This window comes from Micrasema longulum, unplaced genomic scaffold, assembly GCF_059751315.1.
Source record: "Micrasema longulum isolate JH-2025_06_02 unplaced genomic scaffold, ASM5975131v1 h1tg001734l, whole genome shotgun sequence".
Classification (NCBI taxonomy): Eukaryota; Metazoa; Arthropoda; class Insecta; order Trichoptera; family Brachycentridae; genus Micrasema; species Micrasema longulum.
In genome coordinates this window covers 129,290-145,543 of record NW_028278912.1, presented here as the reverse complement: position 1 = coordinate 145,543, position 16,254 = coordinate 129,290, and the positions used below count along the sequence as shown (strand labels likewise).

Here is a 16,254-nt window from a genome sequence, read left to right as displayed (position 1 = left end):
TATAAAAAATATTTAAGACAAACAAAGGACAATGATAACTAAAATATTGAAAAGAGGGTGAGTGCCGAGAACAGGGTGAATGGTGCATTAAAATCAACTTTGGCAAATCAATGTTTGTCATAGGAGGTGAAATTAGCCATTCACAGTGGAGTCCTGGTGCTGACTCTTATGTAAGGAAGCGAAGTATGGAATTCAGAAAACAAAGATGAAAGTAGGGTGAATGCTGTCAAAATGTGATCTCTTAGGGGGATGTGCAGTAATACTATGTATGACAGGTGCACAAATATTAAAATTAAATATCCCAACCAGAAACCTCAAACAAAACTTACTTTTTCATAACGATCACCATAGAACTAAGTATGGTTTTCATTCCTCAATGCCCAGAATTCTTAGGTCGGCCAACAAACATACCAGTATCGATTTCTTTGATAACAAGTTGTCTTCTTTCATACGATCACTGAATCAAATTAAATTATAAACACCTCTCTCCCGCTTCCACTCCCATCGAGTCTACTAAAACCATTGTGTCTTTCTACTTTCTTTTATAATAATTTTCTTTGTATACATATGTTCCTTAAAATGCCCATTGGGCGTAAATATAAATAAATTAATTATGTAAGGCTGAGATAAGCATTATTGAAAAAATCAATGAAGGAGTTATGCGTTGATTTGGACATGTAGAGTGAATGGACGGCGAAATAACAGATCAAAAGATTTACAATTCAAATGTTGATGGATGCCTAAAAGGAGAAAGACCGAAAAAAATATGGCCATGTCGGAAGTCGGAATAATCGGCACGCGTGCAAGAGAAGATGTATAATTGTAGAGCAGCGAGATCTGTTATAATAACTTTAAACAGTAATAAAGTTCAGATTATGTGATTTATTTTACACAGAGTGCATATATCCGTCCATTGAAATAGTCAATTGATTGTATAGAGATACAGTTTTATTTTTAATTAGTTGTTTCAGTGATTTAAAACAATAATAGCATTAGCCTCCGTGGTGTAATGGTTAAGACATTTGACTCACATGTCTTCAGGGTTTGATTCTCGGTGAGAATTCAAAAATTTAATCTGATTTTTCTCAAGCCTGGGTGTGTTCTGTGTTGTAAATCGCCTCTGTAATTGGGCCCTCCTGGCCTGTAGTGGTGCAAATAAATATACATATTTATTAAATGTATTTAAATAATATTATTACTTTCATATTTCTTTAAATTATGTTTTTTTTAAATATATCAAAGGAATACACATTTTTACTTGTATTCAGATAGAGTTTTGTTACAAAACTACAATAACCTTTTTCTTCTTTTTTTACATCCAAAATGGAGCTGTGAGGTTTGCTGGAGCTATCCAATTTTAACTTTATTTGTTCCCTACTAATCCCTTCTGATATCCAAAAGTCTGTATCTTCAAAGCAAGTTGCCAATCAGACAAAAATACATTGCGATTAATCACTGTGTTGAAGCAAAGTTGATATCAATGATTTTGTATTATTATTTGTTTTTGATTGAACTTCTGTGAGGATACATATTTTTTCCTACAGAAAAAACCCTAAACTCTCTAATATTTTTAATGACATACTTTTGCACAATTTCTATGTCTAATGTTTATAATCTATGCATATAACATATTCAAATTTCTAAAATAAATAAAAACTACAACTGCACAGAAAAAACATAAAATGTTTAACATTTTCGACTTGGTTACTAAGAAATGTTCAGTATAAAAACAAAGCCAACACTAATCTTGTCCATAAAGTACAAATTGAGTTATTTTATCACATAAATTTACAGTTCCAACCTTACTTCTATTCAAACCTATTAATATAAATAATTTATTATTTTCCAACAATGTTTAATGTCGTTTCTCATAAATCTCATGCAAGCAAATAAAGAATCGTTGAATTCATCATTTTCCACATCGTCAGAACTTTGCGAAAGTTACAAATCTCCCCATTTTGCAAAAATGAGTTATTTTGAAGAAACTTTTCCAATAGTTACCTAGATATATTTATTTATTAATTGTCCGAATCTGCTATTTAATTTAATTTGTGGATTCTAAGTGTTTACTTATGCTTGAATTTACAAAAGGTTTTTCATAATTGATTCAAACCGTGAAACTTTTATTTGAAATATGTAGTCATTTACCAATTCTGAACCTAATTTTTAAAAATGTGACAATATAGGTACTGTTAGTTTACTTAAGTTAGTCAATATTCGTACATAACCACTTGCCGACTTTTTAATTTCTATCACTTTCGAGGGTTTCTTTTAGAATTCATATCGACTGTGTTCTGGACAAAGGCTTCAAACCTCAATTATAGAATAAGCGGTTTTGTTATTTTAAATGTATTTTAATCAATTACCTCGTTCTTATACATATTCTAGTAAGTAGTATTTAAACCGCACACACCTATTGACAATCCTTTTGCCTACATGTGTATAAGACCTAGGTCAAAACTACATTAAGACTGAAATATTGTGGCTTGAAACCTTTGTCCTGAACACGGTCAATATGGTCACGTAGTAATGGTCCAGGCAAAGAAACGAATATGTCTTGAAATCGGTAGATATAATGGAGATGGTAAGTGTTTATATACTATTATTTATCGACATTAGGGGAATGTTCAACCATTAATCAATGGTTTGAATACAAATTATATGCTCTAGTAAAGGTGGCTACTGATATACTCAACATTTGAAGATCGACAAGCTGAGACAAATGTCGCAAGTTACTACCGGATATTATGCTCGATTTGTAATGATTATCAAATGTTGCCAACACGTTGCTATCATCATGTATCAGAGACAAATATCGAGTGTGTCTATAGACATCCATAGTTATTTTGCTCTCCAGTGGGGTTAGCTGAATATTTGCAATTTTCGCATGAACCTGGCGGTGTGTAATATTAAGAATTCTCAGATGTAGAAATATGGTTGGATCGTGTTATGTTTTGCTAGGTGGATATCACATTATCTTGCCTGTAAAATCCTTCAATACACTTAACACATTTCAAGTTTTCAAAGCACCAACTTGGTGTCAGCATGATTTCTTGAATCTGTGTCTTGATGCTTTTTGGTTTTTAATTTTGACAATTTGGAATGCATTGTTGTTAATTGGTGTCTCTCTAAACATGTTCTCTTAATGTCCAAATGTTTTCCTTCTCTCTTTTATATTATTACTTGTTTCTCTGACATGTGTCGGTATGTGTTATTGATGTTTTGATGTCTAATGTAATGTTATTGTAAATATTGATTACAAACCCAAGGATTGAGTTTTCGTACCCATCTTTTAGTATATAAGTATTCATCACAGATTTCATAATTTCCTGTTGTCTAATGATAGGATTATTACTTCGCGTAAATTACACATTAAAATCGATGATTTATACTAAATCGAACTTCGAGAACACAAGCAGCTCTTCAAACAATTGAAAGACAGAGATTAAAATTGGCTTTCGTTGACTATTTACATGCTAGAGAATTCGGGTCTCATTTGATCGGCACCTCAGGTTTCGAGCTACTGAAATGCAATAAAGGTTAGGTTAGCGAGCGATTGAAATGTAATAATTTCATTCTGAAACTCGTAATATAATATTTAATATCTAATACTATAAAAAAACCTTTCTGAGAAAAGTAAGTTTATTGCACTTCGACTTGTACACCAAAAAAACTGTTTAAAAAAAAAATTAAAACTAGCCTTTAGCTATTACTAGAATGTAACAAATTGCAAAAACAAAGTGAAACATCATTTCATTACGCCACCCAAAATAAAAATACCATAGATAATAAAATGGTTAATCAGTAAAAAAAGTCAAAACACATGGATCGTAGATCTTAACAACTTTTATACTTTTTGATTTAGCAGTTTTATATTACCATCCTTCAGTCTTATATAAGTCCAATCCGGAAAATGAAAGCAAAAACTGGAAAAAATTATAAATATACATTGTTAATATGTTGTCACCATTTACTGTGTACGATAATACAATGAGTATGATAATTATAGTATAGATTGTGTTTTTTTTCAAAATGCCCTTTGTATAGCCAATTTTTTACAAATTTATTAAAATTAAATAAATAAAAAAATTGCAAACATCCGGCAACATACTAAACATTTGAGGAACTAAAACTCATAGATTTTTGTATTTGGCCTTTTATTATAAATAAATTTCCATACCATTAGCAATTTAAATTATTTGAATTCCTGTGTTTTAATGTGTAATTTACAAATGCATTCCAAATTGATCATCAAAAACCGAGAGCCCGATTTGCTCACAATTGGCATAATTGTCGTGTATCGATCCGATGATAAGTGAAAGGTGTGACACATTCTGTTGGTCCATTAGGCGGCTCCACATCTGGGTCGCCCGTGCATGGCAAGCCCAATAATCTGGAGCTATATCCGGGTGGAGGCTCGCAAAATAACTCCCAACGCTCAACCAACGGTAATCATATTCACGTCAATAATTATATACAGTTTCGTTATCACTTCTCTGATGAAATGGATCGATTGTTTAATCCATTTTTTTCCTTTTCTAATACTTGTTCGAAAATAGACCCATTTGAGAAAGGAATAGAATTCATTTTCCACAGCTGAAATTAAAACTACATCAAATCTTGATTTCATTTCTTAGACGTTTTTTTGGGTTGTTAGGCAAGTGTTTTTTGTATTTTACCAATGTATTTTAGACGGCTATAGCTGGCATAACCGTGAATGTGTTAATGCATAATACAGTGGCCTCAAAATGCTTTTTTATTCAAATACCCTATAAGAAAAGTAACGAATTAATGTCTTGTTTGATAAAAATAACTGATAAATTAATCAAATACTTTTAAAGTATAAAAATGTTGTCTTCTGAAACTGTTTATAATTATTACAGACCACTTTAGTAAAAGCCTGTTGTATATTTTCCATTTAACTGATGCTAAGAATCCCATTATTTTTAATCTTTCAGACATATTTAATTTGGTTTATACATCAGTTAAACATAATATACACATTATTTGCATGGATTGTTTTCAAAATTTTAGCATGGATATTTCTATTAAGCTTGATTTTTGTTATTTGAAATTATGTCGAACCATTTTAGCAAATGATTTTTGGTTTTTGGGTTCTTGTCCATATTGTAATTTTACAGCCTCGTGTTATACTAATACCATACATACATTTTCTTCAATGTTTTATTCTCGTTAGAAAGGATTTTCCTCATTCATACATAGAGAAAGTCTCACATGTCGACGGTCCTTACATACACTATCAAATCTGCATTTTTAAGGTTTACAGGAGAACAATAAAAAAATTTGATATTTTTTTAAGAAGCTCTCAGATACTGTGGAATTGCCAAACATGTGTCTATTGTATTCTTTATTTGGATACCCAACAGCTATATTTATCTGATATATGAAACAAAACAAATAAGCCAATTACAGGTTTTCACAAGTAGCATCACAGTAAGTTAAAAAATATTCTCGAACATAAAATGAGCAGTAATCTAATGTAAATCAAAAAGAAAAGAAAAAATACTACTAATCATTTTGAAAGCAAATGCCGCACGTCATGATTATTCGCAAATAAATCTATGTTTAATGATTTTGTTAGTACATTAAAAGTATTAAAAGTTTGCCACAAATACGAATTTTGCCTATAATTAGATGAAACAAGAGGAATATGAAGAAGAGGGTATTTCAATAGACACATGTTTGGCAATACAGCATTTGATACCTTCTTAAAATATTATCAATCTTGGTTTTTGCTCTCCTGTAAACCTCGAAAAATGCAGACTCGATAGTATACGTAGAGACCTTTGATATATGTTTTTTTTAATGATAGGTATAAAAAATCTTCCGAAACGAGATTATCTCTTCTATTAATCCTTTCACTTCACTTAAAACTCTCCCATAACTAGCCGTACATTCAGTATTATTAAAAACATTTTTCGTTTTTTTTTTATCTTTGATTCCTCAAGACGAAACATTGATTTTGCGATTCAATATAAGCAAGGTGTGTGGATATGCAAAATACATTAAAATTTGCACTTTAATGGTACGACTTTTGCGCACTGAAGACTAACAGATTGGGCCACCCTTTGTAAATGTATTTATAATCAAGATACAGCTCATCTTAACCTTGTGGTGTTTTCTTATAAGCCATAATTATAGTTATGCCATATAAATCACCATTAACTTTAATCTACCCGATGATTCTTTAATTCAAGTCTGCATAATATAATAATAATATAATTATTGAAGAATATTTTTACAAGAGGAATAATGAAGAAAATACCAATTTAAAAAATCTGTACAGATGCTTAAAATGACTACTAATTTTTTATTTTTATTTTTATTTTAGATATGTATGCATTATTTTTTTTTAACATTATCCAATGTTTAATAAAATTCTGTTCAGGTGTCATATTTTTTTATTTCTTGTTATGTATTTTTCACAAAAACGAAATTCATTCAACTTCACTTTTACACTGTAAACTATTTTTTTTAACCTTCCAGCACTGGTCACATAATAATGTTGCTTCTACTAACACCTAATAATTTTTGCTATCTCAGTATTGCAATTCAATTCTATTCCTCAATTTTAGGGTTGATTATAGCCACTTACCATGGTTACTCATTTTTTGTATTGTGCATGTAGGTACAATTTATTTCTTCAGATAAAAAAATATTTATAATATTAATAAAACTACTTTGTTTTTAACCACTTTAAAAACAAAGTTGTTTTATTATTATTATTATAATAAATAACCACAATGTTAGTATAAAATTAATTTTTTTAATATTTATAGTTCATTTTTAGCATGTTGCATTATATGTATTGTACTATGACTGTCGAAGAAAAACCACCACTTTAAGAGCTGGTTTTACAAACAAACAATCAATCAAACTTCTGTAAGTGCTACGAACCATTAACCGTTCACGACGATAAATGACGGTTGTGTGTTTTATAAACCAATTATTCTAATTCTAGTCGTAATTTGTATTTTTTCTAAGCATTATTCCAAATTCCATAATGCAAAGTATGAAAATGGATAAGGTTGCAGATAGGTCAAGGAGGTTAGATATAATTGTTTGTATACTTAATGCTTTATGTATTATCTTTGTTTAATACAACGCAGTGTAAAAAAATAATCGGATGGTAATTAAAATAATTAGGTTTTAACATAAGTTGAGTCCATTTTTTTCCAAATGAAGCGAAAAGAGTACACAAAAAAGAAATACACAAAAAAGAAATACACAAAATTGACAATAATGTATTCTCCTTCACTATTGTACAACGAATTAGTCAATAATTTATAGCGTCTTCACCATACACTGCCCAAATATCCCTTGATTGGACTCGAAAAGTGCGAAAAAGCGAGTTTCGAAAATGCTCACTTTCGTCTTCTTTACATTCCATTTTGAAGGTTTGTAATCAAATTAAATTAAATATAAGCCAATCTTAGGGATTTATCTCTTATTTGATGTTCCCTTATCATACGATATGCGTGGAACCAATGGGAGGCGAGCTTTCTGAAAAAGAACAGTTCCGCAAATCGGAGCAAATAATGTGTTAGATTTGATTTAAGAACAGTTTTTTTCTGTCTCATATATAAAGTTGATTTAATAGATTGGCTGTAATGAACGCCGGCTGACGATATGTAATGTAAAAGCAAACACAATATCCTATAAAGCGGAAAATTTTCTTTCGAATGATGTGTAATCTTTATAATTTTTTTGAATTTTTGGTGCTCATTTTGAAAATTGAAAAAAACGGAAACACCTTATGTTAATACCTAATACCACAAATGTATGCAATAATCACATATCGCAAATGAATTAACCGGAGAACTGAAGAAATAATCAAATAACAATGTGTCATAACATCTACCGCATCGGCGCTAAAGATAACGAATCTTAGGCCGAAATCTTGTAGTAACTATTTAACCGACCGGTAACGCTTTACACGTTTATGAAACGTTTTAATCGCAAATACCAAGTAAACCAAAGAGTTAAAATTGATATCAAGCTTACTTACGGATGTTTATAAAACTGGCCTTTGGACAACTAATCAGCTGTGATTAATAGATACTGTAGTATTTTAACATTTATTCAGTTATATTTACAATTTATTTCATATGCATAGTAAAGTAAATAAATGATGAAAAATGGTTTTAAACGAGGTACTTGAAAAAAAAACTCGTTTCTGAAATCATTTACATTAATTGCTAAAGCAGTAGGTATCTTGTTCCAAGCGCTTTTTGCATGGTCTCCGCTCTCTGAAAACCCGAGTAATTCACGTGTGGTCTTCTCAACAAATTATTATTTTAAATGATTGCTTTACACTTGACATTAGTCCTGTAAACTTGTGAAATTAATTTGGCCCGAAAATAATTATATGTTTAGACGGGGCATGATATGTTTATACATTCAAGGCACACAGAAGAAATGTGGTAGCGTGTTGTGACGCTGCCCGGTTGAGTTTTGATAAAAATTAGCACGTCGATACTGCATTCCTTCCATGTGCCTTGAATGTAGACTCTGCTTATAGGTAACTTAAGGTAGGTTGTAAGAGGATGATAAACTTGCCTTAACATGCATTCTCAAAAAGCCTAAGCATTTTCTTTTAAGTTTAAATTTTACTGCAATTCTCCATAATTTTTTCACATTGCATTAAAAATAATATTTATAAGAACGTAGCAGCTAGGTAAACTGTTGTATGTCAAAAACTTTAATTTTTAGGATGTATATTCATAAATACCCGACCTGTTATCCATTCGGGATGTTTCATGAGATATCTGAGGCGGTATCCACCCCAGTTATAAACGGAACATACTAAATTATTTTACACACATTTATGGCGTAACCGAGATACTACAATAAAAACGAGGATGTTCTTGTTGAGTGACGTTAGTAGGCGCTACTTTGTGCTGTTACAAATTTGAGCAGTGCTAATGCGTCGGGTATTTATAAATATGCTTTCAGGACAGCCTATTAAAGTATTATATTAATGTTTGAAACACTAACTTTGTGGAACATTATTAATCAATGGATTCAAATAAGATCACTTTGTTTTTTATTGCCTGAAGGAGGCAATGTGTTGCAATTAAATTTAAAAATAATGTGGCGCAGAAAAAAAAAGTGATTTTATTTTATTCTATTCATTAAAGTACAGGTAAACGTCGTTTTACGCTGGGGTTCGAAAAAATCGGACTAAAATGAACACAAATATGATGGAAGACATAAGGTTAGGTTCCGTGTCAAAATTTTAAGAACAATCCAACATGTTTATTTAATACATATCCCATATATATATATTCAAAATAAATTATAAATGTATTTTATAAATACAGTTTATATTCGAAATAATTGATCAATATTCTCTGATATAAATAGTGAATTTTTTAATAATAAATAAATATTAAGTCACCAGTTTCGTCAGTACTAAATTAAATTATCACACTTTTTTGAAAAAAGCATCCAATTTCATTTGTTTTGATTGTTGCTTCTTTTCTTGCAGAATCATAGCATAAATTATAAATGTTTTAATGTTCTTTTAATTTTAATAATAATCAAATTAAAAATATAATCATACCTTTATATTTTTCCTAAGAAGAAAACGAAAAGTAAATCGGAAACAATTTCACACACGCAATCGGCTGCTCGCGTACACGGTTGTAGAATAAAACAATGTGTAAAAGTATCTGCTATTAGAATCGCGGCACCTACTGTCCTCTGGTGTCGGCCGAACGGGGGAATCCTACGCCAGTACTAACCGGCGTAATTATAAATCGGCGTTAATCAAACCGGTGCAAAACGACATTTACCTGTATTGATTATAGACATAACTTTCTAAAAGCTTACCATTTACGTGAAGTTTACTCGGTTTTATCGTAAATTTAATTAAACATCTTTAAAAATATAACACAGGTACACATCTTTAATTAGCTATCTTGAAAACATAATATTTTCAACATAGGATAGTTTACCTGGCTGCCATCAGCGATATATGTATGGGTCAGTAGAAGCTTTTATTTTGTTGGGCCACAAAAGTAGGGCACTTCGTAAATTGGCAGTTGATATCACCGGATACTTGTATCGGTTTCATACATTGACTTTGATTTTGTGGTGACAGCGTCTCCTTTGCCATCGCCCATGAAGTCTCCTGCCAGAACACCGATGATGCCAGTCGCTAACAAGAATCCTTGCTGCACAGCGCTGTATGACTTCGAGCCAGAGAATCCCGGTGAACTCGGTTTCAAGGTATGTATTTATTTTTCAGATAAATAATAAAATGCCATTATGGAAATTCACAGATGCGAAAAAAAAACTTAAGTCAAATAATCATTATTTCTGAGAGCGCGTTTTTTGGAATTCAGAATCAATGTCACAAAAATATCTTACCCAAAAATTATGGTATATTTTATCAATGCACATCACCACCCACACTAATTTGCAGCACACAATTGAGCACTACAAACATGTAGTGTTCAGCGCTACCTAGTGAGTTTTTTACTAACTAGAATGTGCTGTGTGAATTTCGCTTCAGTATACGGTACTAATTTTGCTGCTTAGCGACCTGCTTACCGGGTGTTATACTAACTAAAATTGTATTGTGTGAAGTTAGCTTCAAGGTGTTGTTAGCTAGAGTGTACTGTATTAAGTTATTGCGAGTTATTAATCGTAATAATCAGTGATACCACCTTAACATCTTTTCTAGATCCAGCGTAAGAACAACCCGCGTCCGCGCATGTCCCGCCTGCTCTCCCACTTATTAACTTAACACATTCAATCCCGATTAATCAATCAAATTACATTTATTAATCAATTTTATTTCCATTTTAATTTTAATTTTAATAACCTACACACAATAAAAACATGATAGCAATTTATACATTTAATGATGGTGATAATAAGTTTGGTTATGGTATAAGAATATAAATGTTGCATTTTATGTGGCATCAGATTTATCAAATCGGTTATGGAATTGATCCATAATTGAAAATATCATCATTGCCATTAAAAAAAAACTAATCTTCCTCAAATGACCCACTTGAAACATCAAAAGCCAATGAATCATTATTGTCCTCGAGTTCATCAACAATATGATCGACATTCCAAAATTTTTGCTCAATACCGATAATATGTCTAACGAAATTATTCCAATGGTCTGGTGTAACTCTTTCAATACCTTCTTGCATAAGTTTTCTCACATCACCTATATTAAATGTGGTATTGTTAACTTTTACGTGGTGTTTTACCATCGACCACACCAATTCAATTGGATTTAATTCGCAATGATAGGGGGGTAATCGTAGCACAGTTTTATTTGCTTCGCTTGCAGTGACATCTACCACAAATACCTCTGTCCACACCTGATGCTGCATAGCACTGCATTGGTACCACTAAATGCAGCGTTTATCCATGAAGTTACATGGAGGTATCTGTTACTGAAGTTGTGTTCAGGAATATGAAATATTGCAGTGTAGAACTACCTTTCTAAACAATATTTTATGTCGACTTTCCTAGGAATCCTTCCTGGACCTCAAGAATGGCAGGCGAATGTGCCACAATACGAGGCGGATTTATCTCTGCTCGATTTCCTTCTTCAGGATTTTTACCTGAGAGCAGCTATCGAGTCGAAAACGGTCGTCTGGGGTTCTTGTTCTATGTTATCCGCCTGGACACAGACAAAATAAAAATTTGATTTATGGTTGAAATTGTTTATTTTCAGGAGAACGATGTGATCACTCTGATCAACAAAGTGGATGACAATTGGTACGAAGGCTCCGTCAACGGCCGCACCGGCTACTTCCCAGTGTCCTATGTCCAGGTCACCAACCCTCTTCCCTAAACTACCCTCGGCTGCAAAATACCACCACACAACTAATCTTCACGGATATTATATATAACTTGCAAGAGTACTGTTTTAGTATCTCACACGAATACTCATTTTAGATCCCATCATGAAATGCAGCTATTTAATTACATTCTTTCAATTATATATTTCATCATTCATTTGTCAAATAAAATTATACCTCGGATGTTTTCGCTAAATTAATTCATTAAAATATGGCAGCCTCTCCGATTAACTTTGAAAAACATATGCTTGCCATTAATTAACCTGCTCTTTAAATAGGAATGAAATGAAATTTATTAAAGTGATTAATCATTTCTTGTAAATGAGATTATATTTCTAATAAAACCTTTTTACGTATTGTTTACATCGCGAGTTAAATTAGGTTATTTAAAAAAAATGTTTAGTGGCTATTTTACCGCCGAGTTTAAGTTGATTTAACTGTTCTTATGATAATTATTAATGAAAAAGATAAGAAACAAAACGCTTCGCTGTAATGTCTTCTTGGGAAGCCCAAATATATCGCTTCAATTCACACCTTAATTGACAAAATAAAATTTAGTTTGAAGTATGTATTTGATTTTCTTGATTTTAAAAAAAAATTACATTTCATGTGTTCTTCCTATTTAGTAAATTCAGACTATTTCGTAATGCTTTGACTTCTTATACATACATATATATACTTTAATTGAATCGCGAGTATTATTTTTCTTTAATCATTCTGTGACTTTTTAGTGAATAATATGATTATGTTCACCTTAGATCAGATTATGCCATATAGGTTTTTGTAAATATTTGTTAAATGTTCTTTATATGTTTTTAGAGTTTTTAATACGTTTTTGTATTAATTATTTTATATTAAGTGTTTATCGACAGTAGTTTAAATTGCATGTTAAATGACTGTCTTTTTAATGGCTAACTTACTGATATTTTTATAATGTATTTCTAATTAAAACAAAATACATATTGTACTTAAACTAATTATTATTTATAGCAGAAAACCGGGTAACAGGATTATTGTTTCTAAAAATATTGTTGGTTTACGTTTTTGTTAGTAAAACCATTACTTTTTCTATATTGAGTTAATTCTTACAATTGTGTTTGCTCAACTCTGCTCTTACCCTGAAATATTTAAGAACTGATTTTTTAACAATACATTCCAAGTTCATAATATTTTTTAAACTTTACTTTCAGAATGTATACTTAGAAGTATTGTTAGTGTATTGAAGCAATAATATTTATGGCTAAACTAAATACATTTAAATTTATTTCAATTTACACTTAACAAAGGTTACAGAAAGCTGTACAATTTTGTGACTCTTTTGATGATAAATATTTTTTTTTAATCATTAGTTTATTTTTTATTGAGAAATAAATAAATTTAACTGAAATGGGTCATTTTTGAGGGATTGTTTACAAACATGCAGTCAAAATATGTTATGTGTATTTTTACTGTCCATATCCTAAGGCCAACACACTTTATAACTGATATTTATTTTGCATTTCTTGCCAAAATAATGAGAATTTAATTTGAGTATTGCCGTGCTGACTGTTTAAACTTTGTCCGTACCACCATCTTATAACTCGCTTCCATCCATAGATCTTGTATTCCCTGAAATGGATAAAGCATTGAATCTTTCACTATTCAAATAAATACTGAACGATCGCTTTAGGCTTTCATTCTTTGATTGTCAGAATCCACTAGAAAGTGAACTATTCACCTAGCGATGTTTTGAGGTTTCCTTCTTACGAGTGAAGAATGAAGAATAATTTTACTCAAACGAGTGACTGATCTTAGAAATTCGAACCCGTATACTAGATAATTTTATCGAATTGACAGAGTAGATACAATATAGTCACTTAGTGTCTTATAAAAACTGATTGCCTATTTCGAAGATTCATTTGTAAAACTAAAAGAAATATATGGGGGTTATAAAATTAACTAAAATTAACAGCAAGTAATTCTAATGTCTACACTGCGTGTTTGTTGTCGGTTGTCTCGAACATTCACAAGGTTAATCTTGACGCGTTTCAAACTGTAAACAAATATCTATAATATATTGGCCGCAATGAATTGAACATAAAATACATCCATCGATATTTGTATCTATTCTGTAGGGAAGTCTTAAAATTGTAAATATGGTAAGGGTTTAACAATATTATCGAAAATGTTAAAGGCCGATTGCGACGCAGGATTTTCACTATTTAGGAAACTTCAGAATACGGTTTGATGTAAATAAATGGATAAACTTATAACTGTATCTTGTCAGTTGATTAAATTCAGATTTAAATAAGGTTTAAGATCTTATTGAATATTGAAACGTTAAATATTTACTATTTGATGTTTTCATTTTGTTGTTAGATGTATATGGAATAATTATGAATTCGTCTTATGTTGACACCGCCATTTAAGGTAACTAATTGAGAGTAGTCGTACCATTCTATGTAAGTTTGTTTCTAATTCTCTAATGAATCGGCTCACTTATTTATCTGTGAACTGAATTCGATTAGATTAGAAAAAGATGGGAAAATGTTGGGCGGTAGTTTTCCTAATAGGCATTACACTTTATCTATAATATAGTTCAAATTGTATCGCTACCTTGATGCAAAATTATCTTCTGATGTTATTGCATAATTTAAAAGCCTGGTCGAAATCCCAATTCTGTCCTTAAATCATTTTATCAACATTCGGAGTGTGTAATGCTTATTGGTAAATCTTTTTAATTTGATTTAAAATTGTAATTAAGGAACTTCAAATATAGTGTTTTGCTTCATTCATCGTTAGTCTAAATTATCCACTTTGGACATCTTAAAGTTTTCTAAAATCTTATATCAATAAACTTAGTGATAACACTGTTCGACTAAGTTGGTATGCTTTGAGTTAGTTTGAATCCTAGATAGGACTGTTTAATGTATCGATCGGCACAACTTGTAATCTTTAAGAAATTGTCGTTACCAATGTTAGTTAGATCTCCGTTGACCAGAGATTGTTTTATTCCGATAAACAATGCTATTTTTATTGGCGCCATTTATTCAAATGGTGATGATTCTTCCTTTTTACAATCGGACTGTATACATACTAGCAACTGCGTGCCATAATGAGTATTTATTTTATCTAGTTTAATGCCGGCTCGATGTTAAGTCTCCTAACCCAGTGTCTTTTTCTACGATTTTTCAATCTAGGATTCTTTTCCAAATTTTGCATCCTCTACTTTTTCCATCCATTGATCACCAGCTATTCTGTAATGTGCCAAACGCGTGCCTTGATCTGATGACAAAAATATTTCATCTAGCGTAATGTCCATCGCTTCCGCTTATCGACATTGTTACTCGTATAATTTAACAATCTTTAAATGGTTTGCAGCTACGGGTTGTAATTTTGTCTTCTCTTCAATATTTGGTGCATTGGAGAATAGTTTTCCGATATATTTCATTTCGTCAGTAACTGTGTTGGTGATACCATTAAAATGATTATACCTAGGTTGTCCAAATCTGGCATAAATGAAAAAGACAATACCTAGCTCATAATTATCGTATATCGAATAAGCACTACTTATACATGAATATTTACATAATTATAAACAGATTTAAAGAGATTTCCTTCAAATATTCTACGTGTTATATGTGCAAATTAAAGTTATTCTCGAAGTAATCAATTATTTATGATAAACACATCTTTCTATTTTCTATCAGTGTTCTAAGATAATATTTTCAAAAAGCAAATGTTAAATGTTTCATAATATATATCGCTGTAGTGTTAACTTTCAAAGGTTTGAATGGAGCTTGAATATAATACATGTATTATAAAAATACATTATGTGGTCCGTTTACCTGTGTACTACCTGTATCCGAGTGTTAATCATCTTCAAATATTTATAGACTCGCAAAAATATGTCAGATTCATTTGTTTTTCATCTTACTCCTTTGTTGATTGAAATAATACTTAATAACAGACTATGTGTAGCTTCAAAAGCAGCCGGTGTCAAGCTTTTTGTCGTTTAAATATTACTAAAAGTTGTATTGAAAGGATGGTTTTAAAAACTGCATAAGAAAGCTTATTGGTATATAAAACTATTATTTTTTTCCATATTATTCAAATACTAATATGGTTGAATATATAAACATTATATTCTATGGAGATTGTATATTCGCCTTTTTAAATAAATACGTAGCATAATACAATTACAGAAGAAATAAAATTTGTTTCTATCTAAATGTTGACATTTTATTAATAAAGAATAGTGATTGATGGATGTGTGAGTGTTATAATTAAGTTTACATTGTACGTATGTATAAATAGAACAAAGGTGGTCATGTTGTTATTACTTTTGTCTCATGTATTAAATTCACTCGTTCTATCAGTACATTTAACTATTCGTACTTTGCCTCTGAACTTATAATATGAT

The 16,254-nt window shown here is 30.8% G+C and overlaps 1 protein-coding gene across 13 annotated transcripts in view; it reads left to right on the top strand.

Moving 5' to 3' along the window:
- Positions 1-12,450, top strand: part of EndoA (SH3 domain containing GRB2 like, endophilin-A) — a 151,143-nt gene extending 138,693 nt beyond the window's left edge. For 8 of the 13 annotated variants that reach the window (XM_088237521.1, XM_088237518.1, XM_088237516.1 and 5 more), the window contains 2 exons: positions 10,127-10,254; positions 11,726-12,450. In XM_088237521.1, coding sequence (XP_088093647.1) covers positions 10,127-10,254; positions 11,726-11,845 — 248 coding nt within the window. In that variant the 3' untranslated portion in view covers positions 11,846-12,450. Of the gene's footprint in view, positions 1-4,349; positions 4,449-10,126; positions 10,255-11,725 lie in introns of all 13 variants that reach the window. The other 5 variants (XM_088237524.1, XM_088237522.1, XM_088237523.1 and 2 more) reach the window with 3 other exon arrangements.
- The last annotated feature ends 3,804 nt before the right edge of the window (positions 12,451-16,254 follow it).